General features: G+C 38.6%; 1 protein-coding gene across 3 annotated transcripts in view; it reads right to left on the bottom strand.

Annotated features, from left to right (window-relative positions):
* The window catches only part of UGT8 (UDP glycosyltransferase 8), an 81,011-nt gene that overhangs the window by 5,433 nt on the left and 60,951 nt on the right, over positions 1 to 14,627 (bottom strand). For all 3 annotated transcript variants that reach the window (XM_046655598.1, XM_046655599.1, XM_046655600.1), the window contains exons 3-5: positions 6,789 to 6,931; positions 5,248 to 5,324; positions 2,237 to 2,456 (exon numbers count right to left, since the gene is read on the bottom strand). In XM_046655598.1, coding sequence (XP_046511554.1) covers positions 2,237 to 2,456; positions 5,248 to 5,324; positions 6,789 to 6,931 — 440 coding nt within the window. The remainder of the gene's footprint in view (positions 1 to 2,236; positions 2,457 to 5,247; positions 5,325 to 6,788; positions 6,932 to 14,627) is intronic.

Genomic DNA, 14,627 nt, shown 5'->3' with positions numbered 1-14,627 from the left:
GATCAGTTTGAAGGGGAAGTAAGTTTCCATGCTAGAAGTGGTCTCAAATTTAGTGGTAAGTGGCATGGTCCCTTTAGCATAGTTTGCATTACAATTCAAAATTTCTTCCAGCAGGAGTATGAAGATTGAGAAATGAAAAAAAATAAAGAATAGTGTGATTAAAATGATCACCTAAGCCACTTCAAAACTATTCTTAGGAATCTCTTGGATAAAGCCTCTTTTAATAAAATGAATTACCTTCTAAGGGGTTCACGTGACTTGCACATTGTATTTTACAAAAGGGTAAGTACCTCCTATTAAAACTTAATAACCACAGGCCGGATAGGGGCTAAGTGAATAAAGATTAACTACTCATCTTTCTCCACAAGTTGCTTTAAAATAATAAAATCTCCAGTCTCAAGAGAATTCCTCCCAAAGAGAAGCAGCAATAGTTTCATTAAATAAATCCAAAAGCCATTAAGGGAAGAAGTAAGATGTGTAATGATTTCATTTAATGGATGAGTTAAAAGAAAAAAAAAAAAGTAATACTTCTTTAGCAATATTGTTTACCTGGCTTAAACTAGAATATCTGGGACACAATATTAGTGAAGCAAACCAGCCTTTTTAGTAATTATGTGCATGTTAAATGTGGGACGTTGGCATATATTTGAAGCAAAGAAAGATAAGTGACTTCAGTTTACATACAATGACTTGTTAGCAGAGAACACACTACCCAAATCATTGTCATTTTTATATTGACTAAGACATCTTCCTATCCTGAATGTACACAAGACTTTTAGTTAAATATTTAAACTTTAAAAGAGTTATATGCAATTAACTCACGTCATATGCATACTTTGTGGAGTGATGTACATTTACTCACTGCACAAAATAACAAATACTCTGAAATCAAGCACTTACGTATACTTGAAGATTGCACAGCTGGGGTTTAACAGCAGTGTGACCTGAAACTATGGCCTGGTCTCTGTCGGATCTGGCCCTGTTTATACCTCGCAGAACACAGCCAGGCTGAGGACGTGTGAGGACGGGGTAATCCAGCCTTTCTCTCTTTTCTGCAGAACCAACCAATCTCAGGAGCTCTGCAGCCACCCCCCACAAACTCTACTTCAGGGGTGCACTTTACAGCCTTCCTAAAAAAGCCTGGACGATACGCATCCTTTTCCAAAAGAACATCAGGTTTTGAAAAACACTAGGCTCTAAAAGAAAAGCTACAGAACATACATGAAGCGATCCCATACTCGGGCAACTCTAGTCATAGAAAATGCTGCTCCAAGAGCCAGAGTTGCGCCCAGGACACTGGATGCTGTTGCAGGTCAGATCATGAAGGCCGCCTGTGAGCCCACAGATGGCAGCACAATGAACCTCCGTGCCCTCGACTCCAGCCTTTTATATGAAAGCTGCTTCGTTTTGGATAAAGGAATTTTACTGATTGATGGTTGTTTCTTAGAATATGGCAGTGTTTCTCAATGCAGTGTTAAGCTAAATCCCCAGGGTATAAAGAGAAAAAAGCTTACACTCTTCCAAACATTAATGACATCTGAATTGTAAGATCAATGAAATGCCATGTAAAGATGGGGAAAATTGCTGCTTTGATTTAAAACTACACAGGCCGGCTCACCACCCTTTGAGGCTTGTTTGTGAACTGGGTTAACTCAAGACACATCAAGAATTTAAAAAACAAAATAAAGATTCTGATTAGCCTTTTCACCTGAGTAACGAAATCTTGGCACTTCAGTGACACCCAGTACTAGGTAAACCCAGCAGCAGAGAGCACAAGGAGCACCAGCTTTGGAACCAGGCAGACACTCCTGGCTCGAATTTCTCCCCTACTAGCTGTGTAACTATGGGCAAATTGCTTAAGCTCTCTGGGCATCACATCCCTCAAGTCTACAATGAAAATAACAAAAACAGTGATATATAGTTATTAGGAGCATTAAAATGAGAGGAAGGACACAAAATGACACACTGCAGGGATCCAATGATTGTTCCTTCCCACAGTAGTTTCTCCTCAGTTTGGCAAATCCTGGTAGAATATTATTCAAGGTCATACATAGCTGGCTAAATGATTGCTATCTTTATTTTTCAAATTATAAAAAACATGCACAAGGCATTATACATAGGAATCTAAAGGATATTTCTATCATTGGTTTATTGACAACCTATTGGCAATAATCGGCAACTGACAATATGCAGTGGTATCTATATTCATCTGCTTTAATATTAATTGGAATCTTACCTGGGATTATTGATAACTTTCACCAGCGCATCATACAGTTCTCCTTCAGTAACTGTCTTCCATTCCAGCAATATTCCCATGCCTTTTGCCTGTACCCGGGTCATAGTATCATAATGGTCTCCAAAGAGGGGGATCCCCACCACAGGGACACCATGATACATAGTTTCAAAAATACTGTTCAAACCACCATGGCTCAGGAAGGCTTTAATATTTGAGTGCCCTAAAGAAGGATAAAAAAGAAAACAACTTACAACATTATGTATTACTCTAAGAAGAGATTTTCCAGAAATTTCCTAAAAGTTGACACTACAATAAACATCCATTTTAGATACAGGACTTTTTTTTCTTTTTCAAGATTGGCCCTGAGCTAAAATCTGTTGCCAATCTTTTTTCTTCTTCTTCTTCCTCTTCTCTCCAAAGCCCCCCAGTACACAGTTGTATATTCTATTTGTAGGTGGCTCTAGTTCTGCTATGTTGGACGCCACCTCTGCATGGCCTAATGAGCCGTGTTAGGTCCACACCCAGGATCTGAACTAGCGAAACACTGGGCCGCTCAAGCGGAGTGCGTGAACTTAACCACTCGGCCATGGGGCCGGCCCCTAGATACAGGATTTTTAAAGGCATCATTTCACTGATTCCTGCTCTACACCAATTAAAATGCTTGTTATATACATAATTACCTTATTTGTATCTATCAATGAAAAGTCATTCTTAAGTAGGTAAAATTTATAGCTTTAAAAAGTATATTACAACTTTCTCTCAAACACAAATATCAAGTGAATAGCAACATCTATTTAAATGGCTAGTAATTAACAGGAAGTCGATGAAAGCAAGAAATGTCAAAAAATGCTAGAGTACAACCACATTCTACTAAAAATAGACATCTAATTTCTGTCTATTCAAGCATTTATCTATATTAAAGTCAAATACACTTTGTGAAAAAACATATGTCAAAATGTGGGGCTGGATTCCAGAAGTCCATGGAGAGTTTATGTGCTTATCCAAGGAGCAAGAGTGTACAGCACACAGTATTCACAACATTCAAGTCATGTCAGCATCTGTGCTTCACAATTTTAGGGGAGTTTTACACTTTATATTTTAGTTATACAAACAAGCAGGGACAGACACTGATAAAAATTAGTCGTAAGAGATGGGATGTCATCTAACATCCAGCTGTCACAAGGATAAAGAGAGAATTTATCAAAATTAATGAGATACATAATTCAAAACACAGATGTCCTCGTGAACAGCCTATGTTTCACAAAGGATCAAAAGACTTGCCTAAGAAGTTTAAGACAAAGAAACGTTGCATTTAGGAAGTGCGTTATACGCTAGGAAGGAATTACAGCTTGCAAAAATACAAATCTTTTAAATATACAGAAGACAGGCACAAACGGACTCTGTGGGCGAACCTCTCAGTCTCAATGGGGCTCCAGGACTTTCCCACCTCAATGTCCAGGGTCTCTCACACTCAGGGTCTCTCATACTTACCCACAAGTGGCTTCTCAACTCAGCCCAACTAAGAGAGATGCCCCTGCAGTGGATTTCAAACTCTCTTTTTAGCAGCAGAATGCTTTGTTTGAACAAAGTCTTACCACCAAGCCCAGCAGTGAGAAATAAAGCAGAGCTGGTATGTGGAGGGCAGGGGAGTATGGTGACAAGATCAGGGAAGACCACTGATGTATTCCCACTTCTTATCCTGGAGGAATCTTCTGATCATAGTTAGAAGCCAACAGAGGACCCACAAAGGTCATGCCCAGAGTTTAAAAGAACACTAATCTTAGAAAAGGCAGCGAGTGGAGATTCTGAGGACCCCAGAGGAGCTATGAACTTGAGGAGGGCCCATGGTGTGGACTGCTGAGTAGCTACAGGTGGCTGTAGGGCCTCACAGAAAAAGCCCTGAGAACAGTTGAGACGTTCCCACAGAGCGCTGTCACGCTGTTGCACTGAGAGAGCTGAGGGTCAAGACATCTTATTTAAATTTCCTGCTTCCTTCCTACCTTCTAGGGAAGCTGAATTCATAACAGTAAAGACATAAAAAAGAAAAGGAAAAGAACACAAGTATCAAGAGAAGTAAATTGCCTTTGTTTTTCAGTTTTATCATTTATAGAATACCTATAATGAACTAGATGAAAAGGAATTACACGATCAAAGAAAATTTCTTACTGTTTTTTATTTGCAAAATTCAATTTGCTAGTTATTAGGAAGGGTCATTTTAGTTTCTAAAAAATACTTTTAAAATAATATTTAACAATGTTATTTAAAATTTAAAGCCACTTTTAGACAATCTGTTAAATTTTAGTGTTATTGAACAAATGATAGTCAGTAGTGCCGAATTCAGTAACATTTTTCACGATCTCCTTATAAATAATATCTTAAAGGATAATATGGTATTACATTTACCTAGAAATTTAATGAATAAGACAACTTACATTTTTACTATCTGTGCTTATTGAACATAGAGTTAAATTTATTTATATTCAAATATCTTAAAAGATATGTATATAATTTATTTTAAGTTTGAGCTGAAGATCAGAATCCCAAGAAATAAATGAATCAAAAGAAATAAAGTGTTTGAAAAATGCCTGGTGATTTAGAAAGAAATCTAGACAGATGATCCAAACAAAGTTAAAATAAATTGACTGTTTCCTTGGCCTTCTGCTTCTCTCTGGTTTCAAACAAATGAATTTCTGTGGGTTCTCAGATACACCTGTAATAAAACTATAACAAAACTCTACAGTTTCACTGTTTTAATTTTACTTCTTTTAGCTGATTAGCTTAATTAGTCATAACGTTACTCACTGCCCAAATGACTATACTTTACAAATCATTTTCCCATAAATAATGTGGTTGGTTTGAAATCTATGACTTGAGATCCTTAGAAAACATAACGACCTGTCATAAACTAACATAAACTATATGCCTATTGTACAAGCCACTCAAGTATAAGAATCACATTTACACAACTAAAATCTAAAAACCAGGTAAGCACTCACCCATCGCTGACTTACCAAGCAGGTCATTTTGTGGTAACCATTCTATGAGCTTAGTGTTGTTTCCTAGATTCTTTGGTTTAGTTCCAGAAAACCTGAAATGTACACCAGACAAGGAATCTTTCAAAAATCAAACTTTATTCCCAGTGTAGACTCTGGTTACATTACCAGACCTAAAATAAATGTTACATGATCTTTTGTTGATATCCTTAAGAAGGAAAGCATGTTTAGTAACAGCAAAAATCTGATTCAGTTTATTTAATTTCTTTTTCACATTTTCATTGACTGAGGGATAAATAAGAAACACTTTGCTTATACTGAGACCTATTGTCCTTCAGCATTTCTCAACTAAGATGGAGCAAAAAGCAACCGAACAAACCCAGGCTAGAAAATCATGCTCCACCAGCACCGGGAAGGTTAAATACAAAGGAGCAGGGACGGCCTCCCCTGGGCAGCTCCAATCCGTGATACCTGGAGCCTAGGGAAGGCATCAGAATGGAAAGAAAGCAGAAAGTACTCTTCTCTAGCGTGGCCCCAGAGATAGGAGTTCTAATTAGACTGTTTCCTGCCCTGATCTTTGAAAGATAAACCATAAAGGTGCTTAACAACTGAGAGAATGGCAAGAGTTTGAACTGAGCCAACAACTGTCCTAAATAAAGCAGAAGCGGTGCTTTCTGGGCTAAGCCTAATACAGGAAATCCAATAGGACTGGAATCCGGAGAGAAAAGTCCTAAACGGTCAGAATAAAATATGTATCTATTTCACAGCTCAGCCAGGAGCAGCAGGAGCTAATCCTTACACAGTCATTAGAAAGGAACATCCCGTATTACTTAGAGCCCACTTGTAATGCTTGAGACTGGGGCCAACACTGTTCACTGCTGCGTCCTAGAGCCCGGTGGTGGTGGTGGCGTTACTAAATACATACACGCTAAATCGAGTGCTCAGGTCTGTCTTTTACACACTGTGTCGCAAATTCCACAGCCAGACAGACATGTGTTGGCAGTGCCTCTCACAGGAAGCTGGGGTAATTTATGGGTCTGTTTTAACCAGAGTTAACTGGAAAGTTATTGTGTTTTTAAAGGCCTGGTCTTTTGGAAGAAAGAAATCAAAAGCATTTATAAAGGAGACGAAGTGGGAGCCCAAAAGGTTCCGTGAAATATTTGACCTATTTATTCATTCATGCATCATTCTCTACCACATTCCAACAGTGCTTTGAAGGAGTACATAGAAATGTGTGCAATTACAACAAGAACTTTTAAAATGATAATAAATAATAGAAGGGTAAATGAGGGCAGAAAGCTGAGGGTAACACAAAAATGCATCCGATACAAGAATAAATCATTCTGCATCGTATCTTTTTTCTATGCTGTAGGCTAGATGTCTCTTTATCCATCACAGTCTTATAAATTAATCCCAAGATTTCACCACACTAAGAAACGAAATAAAGTCAGGGGCATCCTGCCAGGGAGTCGATGTGCTGTGCTTTCCTGGGAGCTGCGGGCTAAGCAAGAGCATCCTGAAACCCAACCGTGAACAAACACTCTACATCGCTACCTTACCTCCAAAGCACTTTTTGGGGCAATCTCCCCAGAGCTCCTGCCAGTTTGTTAGCAATGTCTTCTGACAGATACTTGACACCCGCTCCAAAAGACACCAGGACAAAGCCATGTTCATGAGCACCATTGACCCACCTCTGAAGATCCTGTACATCAAAACGTGGGAGTTAATTTTACAAAAGACCAACATAGTTCATAATCGGTGTTATCAACAACCTAGTTTAAAAAAGGCTTCAGGTAATTTTCTTAAACAATTAGAAAGCAAACAAGAGGATATAATATTTTCCTTTAAATAACTGCTTTGTTTAAAATATTTCATCTGACAACACTAACCGAAATAAAGAGGGCAGATAGTTAATTTGGTAAGGTCAATAAGTTACCAACAACAAAAAATCAATAGCTAACAGCCTAAGATCCAGACAGGGGTCAAAGAATTGAAGCTGTTGTTTCAAACACGGTCAGAGATAAATGTGCATGAAGATACAAGGGAAAGATGTGGATCGCACATATGACAAAAACATTAACCACCAACCCCACCCCCACCCCGGGAAATTGTTATTTTAGAAGTGGGCTGATTTTATCTTGGTCTAAGCTTGAGAACTTTCATCTCTGCAGAGCCATATTGTATGACATAACTGAGAAAGAGAAGGAATTAGCTAACAGTTCCAAAGATCCATAGCATAAAGAGTTTTACTACTTCTCTAAATATTTCTCCAGCTCCCAACGAACAGAAATCGTACATGCTCTGTTGTAAGGCGTCCACGGGTTCTGGAAATCTCTGAGAGGTCACTCTCCCTCATTGTGTGGGAAAATGCTAAATTCTCAAACATGTCCTTATACAGCCAATAGATGCTGGGCCATAGCAGATCTGACGTTAACTAGCGACAACTCTAAAATTGCAGGAATTACTCATTTCCCAGGAAGACACATTAACAAATTTTTGCCAGTATGGTTGATTTGTACTGAAAATGAAAGCAGTTTGTTTTAAGGGACACCACCCCTGCTTCATTTTATTCTGTAGGCACAAGCTTGCTTTTATGGTAAGTTATTCCTTTGAATAAATCTTTGTCAGACACTGAACTTCAGTTTCCCATATGAAAACTAATAAAGCAACAGCACTTCAAGGAACACACAATTCCACTGTAAGGAAAGCAAACGTGCTGTCCGTCAGCAACACCTATGCCATAACAGAGTCAGGAAAACAGGGAGGATGCGATGGAGGCCCTCTGTATTCATAATGTGCACCGTGAGCCGCCACAGTTTCCCTCACAGAACCTGCAGGTCTCTCGTTCAGGATAGATGAGTTACTGCCGTGACTGTGTCACCCATGCCCTCTGCATTTCACACCACTTTCTGGCATAACCTGATTTGCAGCTGGGGGTAAGCGCACAGAAATAAGTTATCATCACAATGGTGTCAGCACCTAGCTCAACACCAAGTATTTCTATGGAAGGGTAGGCCTCTCTCCATCTTTCTGTTCTTTGCTTTTGTCCCTTGTCCTTTTATCACTTAATGAGATCTCTATTAACTGGCTGTATCGCACTCATTCTTGGCAGGGAAGAGGGGACCACATTTTATGCCAAAATGAATCAGTGAATAGTGTCACTACATGACCGAGAGTGATGACGGAAAGAGGCATATCCTCCTAGCTACTGAGTGAGTAAAATAGGCTCTAATTATTTGGGCGGGATGAAAACCTTATCAAAACACCTCATTTTCCAGGAAACTCTAGTTACCTATGAATATATGAAGAAAGAGAGAATATACCAACTTTGGATTAAAGCTTTTAAGGTATGTTCTACTACATTTACCAAGAATACGACAGGTGCTGAAAATATAATGATATTATCTGTGGATTCAAAGAAATAAAAGTAAATTGATTTAAAATTTTAATTTCATGTACAGTCCTAAGCCAGCTGCAGATAAACAAATGTAAATGCTGCACGGTAGAAGGACTGAACACATACGGTGTCTTATCCCTGTGGTTGGTCTTCAAATAATTCATCACCTTCTACCCAATTCTCTAAAGATGAAACTTTCAGGGTCAATGCCACCTACAAAAAATTTACACTCAGAAATACTACGCCTTATGGTAATAACATTATTTAAATTTTGTTTCCCAAAGACTAAAAGGTCTTGGAGTTTCAACTGAGTCTAGGCAATAAACACTTCTTCTGCTGTTTGTTCTTTGCTCTGCATGATATAAAATGAAACACATAAACCTATTTTACTAGCTTTCTTCCTCTCATGGTCATGAATCATTTATACGAATATATTCAAGCATACTGCCTTCATGGATATGTAAAGGAGTAGAGAAAATTTTATTTCTTATGGTTTCCTTCAGGAAAAATACTTAGTATTTTTAGAAGATAATACTCTCACCTCTATATACACATGCAGTATTTTCTGGAGTTTAAGACTCTATCAGTCATAAAGTGCAAATTTAATAACTTTAAAAATATAATAATCTTCATAATAAATGTGTTCAATATAAAAAAAATCCCAATTCCAGAAATTTAACACCATTGAAGATAAACGTACTTTACAATGCCCCTGGCCATGGGCAAATACCAATTTAAAAATTGGACCAAGAAAAAAGGCTCATTTACAATATCAACAAAAACCATACACATCTAAAAGTAGAGTAAACACAACAAAATATACAAGACGTACATGAAGATAACTTTACTGAAGGACAAAACAGAAAAGCTGAATAAACAGAGAGATGTAACATGCGACAGGAAGGAGATATTAATGTCAGGAAGATGCTGATTTTTTATGAAATTAACTTCAATCCATCCCCAGCCTACATTCCAAAAGGACTGTTAGGGAACTTGAAAAGCTGAGTCTAAAATTCATCTAGAAAAGAAAATGTATGAGCAGGGCAAGAAAATTTTGAAGAACAGGGCAAGAGAGTTTTCCCCTCTAGATATTAAAATATACTCTAGAACCCAGAGCCCTTTCGATAAAAACTCTTCAGTTTCAGGAGAAGAGAGGGCTATGAAGGCAGCAGGCAGGGACAGATGGCTGTGCAGACAGACACAGCATCTTCGTTAGTGGGAAAGGAGTCATCCACCACTGATTGAGAAAAAATAATGAGGTAATTACGGAAGGGTTAAAAAGTCAAACTGAATTAAAATATATGAAGTACTTGAAGAAAACCAAGAAGATCATTTTATTGTATCTGGGTGGGGAAGGCCTTCCTGACCCAGTCACAGACCTCGAAAGTCATAAAGAAAAGACTGACAGATCCGAACAGAGAACAATAAAACTTCTGGAGTAGGAAAGACATTATAAAAAGCAGAAGAACAATAAATAGACACAGAAATATTTGCAACAGACGTAATAAAGATTGATATCTAAAACAAAATAATGAGGAAAAAACCCCCACAGACAACTTGAGAAAACACTCACTTCACAGAAGGAAAGCCAAGGGTATCAACATGGAAAGATGCTTAACCTCATGTGGCTACTCAGAGAAATGCAAATGCACATATTTTCCATCTTGTATTCTCTCCAAAGTCTATACAGTACTCTACTAGATGACGTCAATAGATTATCATTTCGTTCATTTTAATTTTTAAAAAATGTACCATTTGCCCTTAAGTATTATTGTTTTATAAAATTTTCTGTCAACTTTTTCATTTGTTTTGCTAGAAGGATAAAATGTCTTTTCCTAAATGGCCTCTGGGTTTATCACGTTATTGAACAACTTTCGCCACTTTAGGTTAACTTTTAAATACTCATACTTTCTTTTAGTAATTTCATGCTTTCATTTTCTAATTTTTAACCTTTAATTATCCAGAATTTTCTTTGGAGGAAAGAATGAGGCCGGGATCCATCTTTATTTTTAACCAAACAGCCAATCTTCTCAACACTATCAAATATCTCATCTTGTCCTCGTTTATTTGAAACGCCACCCTCTCAGTTGATTTCTGAATTATGTTCTGTTCCACTGATCCACGTATCCATTCCTGTGCCAATGCCAAAGAGTTCTATTTACTGTTATTTTATAACGCAATTTAATATGTGCAGTGTTGGAGTTCTCTCATTACTTTTCATCCTGGGGATTTTACTAGTTATTCCTGTATTTAACACATTTTTTAAAGGACTCATCTTTTCTGTTTTAACACATCAACTGCCATTTAGTAGGAGTACCACTTCTTCTTATGTATCTTATGGATATGTGCGTGTATATGTACAGAATGAACATGTCTTTCACATACCGCACAGATTTAGAAATTGCATTCAGCCCAGCACTGAACTGGCCAGCACTGCTGCACGCCACTCCACTAGATGGCGCACTGAACCAGCCAGCACTGCATGCACGCTGCTACACTAGACAGCGCACTAAACTGGCCAGCACCCGTGCATACCACTCCACTAGATGGCACATTGAACCAGCCAGCACCCCATGCACACCACTGCACTAGATGGCACACTGAACCAGCCAGCACCATGTGCACACCACTCCACTAGATGGCACACTGAACTGGCCAGCACCATGTGCATGCCACTCCACTAGATGGCACGACAAGAACACAGCATAGATGTCTGGCTCTGCAGAGTTGTTTCCCAGGCTTCAACAACCATCACAGCCCCAAACTCAGAGCCTCTCTCTAAGATTTTTCCTGCTCCTTGTCTAGGGGAAGGACTCTGTCACTTCCAAAATGTAAATGAAAGCAAAATTATCACAATAATGGGTCAAATATTGAGCAGGAAATCAGCTATTGTCAGAAGAGCTTTCCTCACTATATTGCTGTGAATGGTTCCATTCCTATACAATTAATCAACTTAGATACTCATCTATAGTTTGCTATAAACTAATTTTACATATATAGCTTTTGAAAAGACAACCTCACAATAAAAATAATCATTTCATCTTCTTGTAGAGTTAAGTAGGAAAGGTGTCTTGGTGGAAAAGGCAACATAACAAGGAAATACGGGTAACATATTTATCATAATCAAATGCTATATGTTAACGCATTTGCTTTTTTTTTATGATTGTGACCTGGTTACACAATGATTTGTTCTCTAGTACTGCCAGGCTTCTTTTCCTAGAGTAATTAGATCTCAAATACCTTGACTTGGTGGTAGGAAGAAGGAGGCAATCAGAGTACCTCGCCCCCCCCACTTCCTCCCTTCCCTCCATAGAACACTGTTCTGGACGAGCCAAGGTCAGGCAGCCTGGCTGCAAGGCAGGAGATGGGTGTGGAACAGGAGCCAGGAGATGTGCCAGAGTCAGACTCGGGGAGAAATGGCTCTCAAAGTACAAAACTTTTAATCATTCTAGGTAACACTTGAGAAATGGAGGACTGTGAAAAAATATTAAAAGAAGGAGTGGAAAGCAAGATCTTGAGACTTTTAGAGAAGACATCACTGGGTGACTCCTTTTTTCTTAGATACTTAGCTCCCTATCACAAAACAAATAGAAGCTTCTTATTAATTGTGGCCAATGTAAAACACATCCCAGACCAGAAAGGTAAAAGTAGATTTTAAAAAGATAATCACTTCAGAACCAACGAAAGAATAACTAATTACAGCTGGATGGTACAGGCCAACTCAATCCCATATACGCTTTATTCTGAGGACATTAGAATCTGGAAAGACCCCCAGGAGATCTTTAACTGCCCTGGGATCTGGGCACAGACAGGCTGCCGTGGTTAGCACCACATCTTTCCTGATGGCAGCCCGCGACCCAAACCTACTCTTTTCTCTCCCCACAAAATAGGAGCCTTGAGAGGGGGCCAGAGCAGTTGAGAAGGCAATAACACTGCATTCTTTGTCAGCCTCATCCATTCTAAGGCAAAGAATGCCTGGACTGTGAGAGAATCCTACACAGAGATGATGATGGCAGAAGAGGGGGTGGGTGTTGAGACCTCTTTTCTTGTTCCCAACACCAACATCAATAAGCCTCTTTTCCCATTGAAAGTGTCTGATAGAAAGAATGTTCCCCTGTGGTCAGGTGGGCTTCAGAAACCTGAAATATTCATTCTGCAAAATCCAGTAGGGAAGATGATAAGGAAACTTTTGATACAAAATGTTTTAAAACATCGTGGTTCGTCAAACGTGATCTTTGACTACTGCTAAGACAGTTACCAAGACTTACTATACAAACAAAAATACCGTTGAAAACATAAAAGTTACCATTCAAACAAAAATGTACCAACCTTTGTTTTCATGATTTGATTGGCAAAGGATTTGGTTCAAACCCCAATTCTACAAATTCCACAAATTGCCTATTCTCTCTGAAGCCCAGCTTTCTCATTGCTCCAAGTGCTGATAATACTTCACAGGGTCATTGCAAAGATGAAATGAGATCAAATATAAAAAGTGCTTTGTGAAATAAAAACTACCCTGTTATTTTCCCTGGACAGGATGTCTGAGAAGCGATACACAGATTATGAACTGAAATGACAGCCACATTGAGAAAAGGAAAAAAAAAAAAAGCATTCTGCACCCAGATATTGTCTCTCAGTTATTCCCTGTTTGCCATGTTTTAGATTCTTCAGCATAAAGCTGATTAAAACAAATACAAAAATGAGAAGCAGTACCAAAAAAATGTTTTACATGCAGTATCAAATCTGGTGGTCAGTTCTCAGAATATTCAAGTGACTCTCCAAGATTATCCAAAGGAGTTAAGAAGCCACAACTAACCTGATCAACAGAGTGATGAATGTGAAGGTGATGGTTCTATTTACAAAAAAAAAAAGAAATCTCAGCAGATGCCTTTATTAAGACACCGAACATTCAGGAGAATGAAATAAGTACCTAGAAGGGTGGACTCATTTCCCCGGAGATTCTGCAGTATCCTTTTTCTTTCTCACAGGGCTTTTAATTTTTGCCATTACAGTTACAATTAAAAGAAGTAAGCAAAATTTGAAACCCTGACTTGACTTTGAAGAAAGGTAAGTTTTCAAGGTTCTTAGGACCTTCAAGAAACTGCACAGAGTTGGGATGTCCCAAGGATATGATGATGGCAAGGTCCTGAGGCATTATGGAAAGTAACCACTGGGTATAAAAAGATGGAAATCTCACTAGAAAAGAGAAATCAGTCCAAAAGATGACATCTAAATCTTTCTTACGTTATAAAAGGAAATTAAGAATCCAGAGTTTTAGGGAGAATGAAAGAGATCTGAGCATACTTACTTGTAGTAGAGAATGAGAATGGGGTAGGAGGGGAGGGATAAAGATGCAGAGAGAGGAGGCATACGTTTTTTTTCACACATCTGAGTGTAGTGTACAGATCTGCAACCCTGGAACATTCTTTCCTAAACAATCAGCTAAGTGTTTGAAGTTCTGCTAGAAAAAAAAGGCCATGGCTATCAAATAATAACTTCAATAATAAAATCAAATAGTGTCCAGCAAGGTATGTGGGTTTCAAAATCCATTCAGAAAACACTATTGAGCACCTGCTGTGTACCACACCCAGCATTCTTGTAGGCACTTGAGACACAGCAAAGAATAAATGAACAAAAATTCCTGTCCTCAGAGAGTTTACATTCTTAACAACGTGGCCATAACCTAACTTTCCACCCCTACCTCCTATGGGGTTTCCGCACCTTAGCTACTCTTCCTTCCTCCAATTACAGCCTGCCCTTTGGTGCCTGAGATGTCCTCCTCACATCACAGTTATTTATCGAAGCCCTGACAAAGGATACTTCCTCTCTATCGATCTCCCCTGTGAGACGTGCTCTCTCACAGGACACTTACAGCACTGGCAGTGGTGACTTTCCGAACAAGACTTTCCGTCTTCCTGGGTTGTGAGATTATAGTGGGTGCGCCCTACTTATTTCTTCTAATAAATCAAGAAAGCTAACAGTAATCTACATCCTTAAAACG

The sequence above is a fragment of the Equus quagga genome, chromosome 3 (genome assembly GCF_021613505.1).
Source record: "Equus quagga isolate Etosha38 chromosome 3, UCLA_HA_Equagga_1.0, whole genome shotgun sequence".
NCBI classification, from domain to species: Eukaryota; Metazoa; Chordata; class Mammalia; order Perissodactyla; family Equidae; genus Equus; species Equus quagga.
Note: the sequence above shows the minus strand (reverse complement) of the source record. Positions and strands in the feature narration are given on the sequence as shown.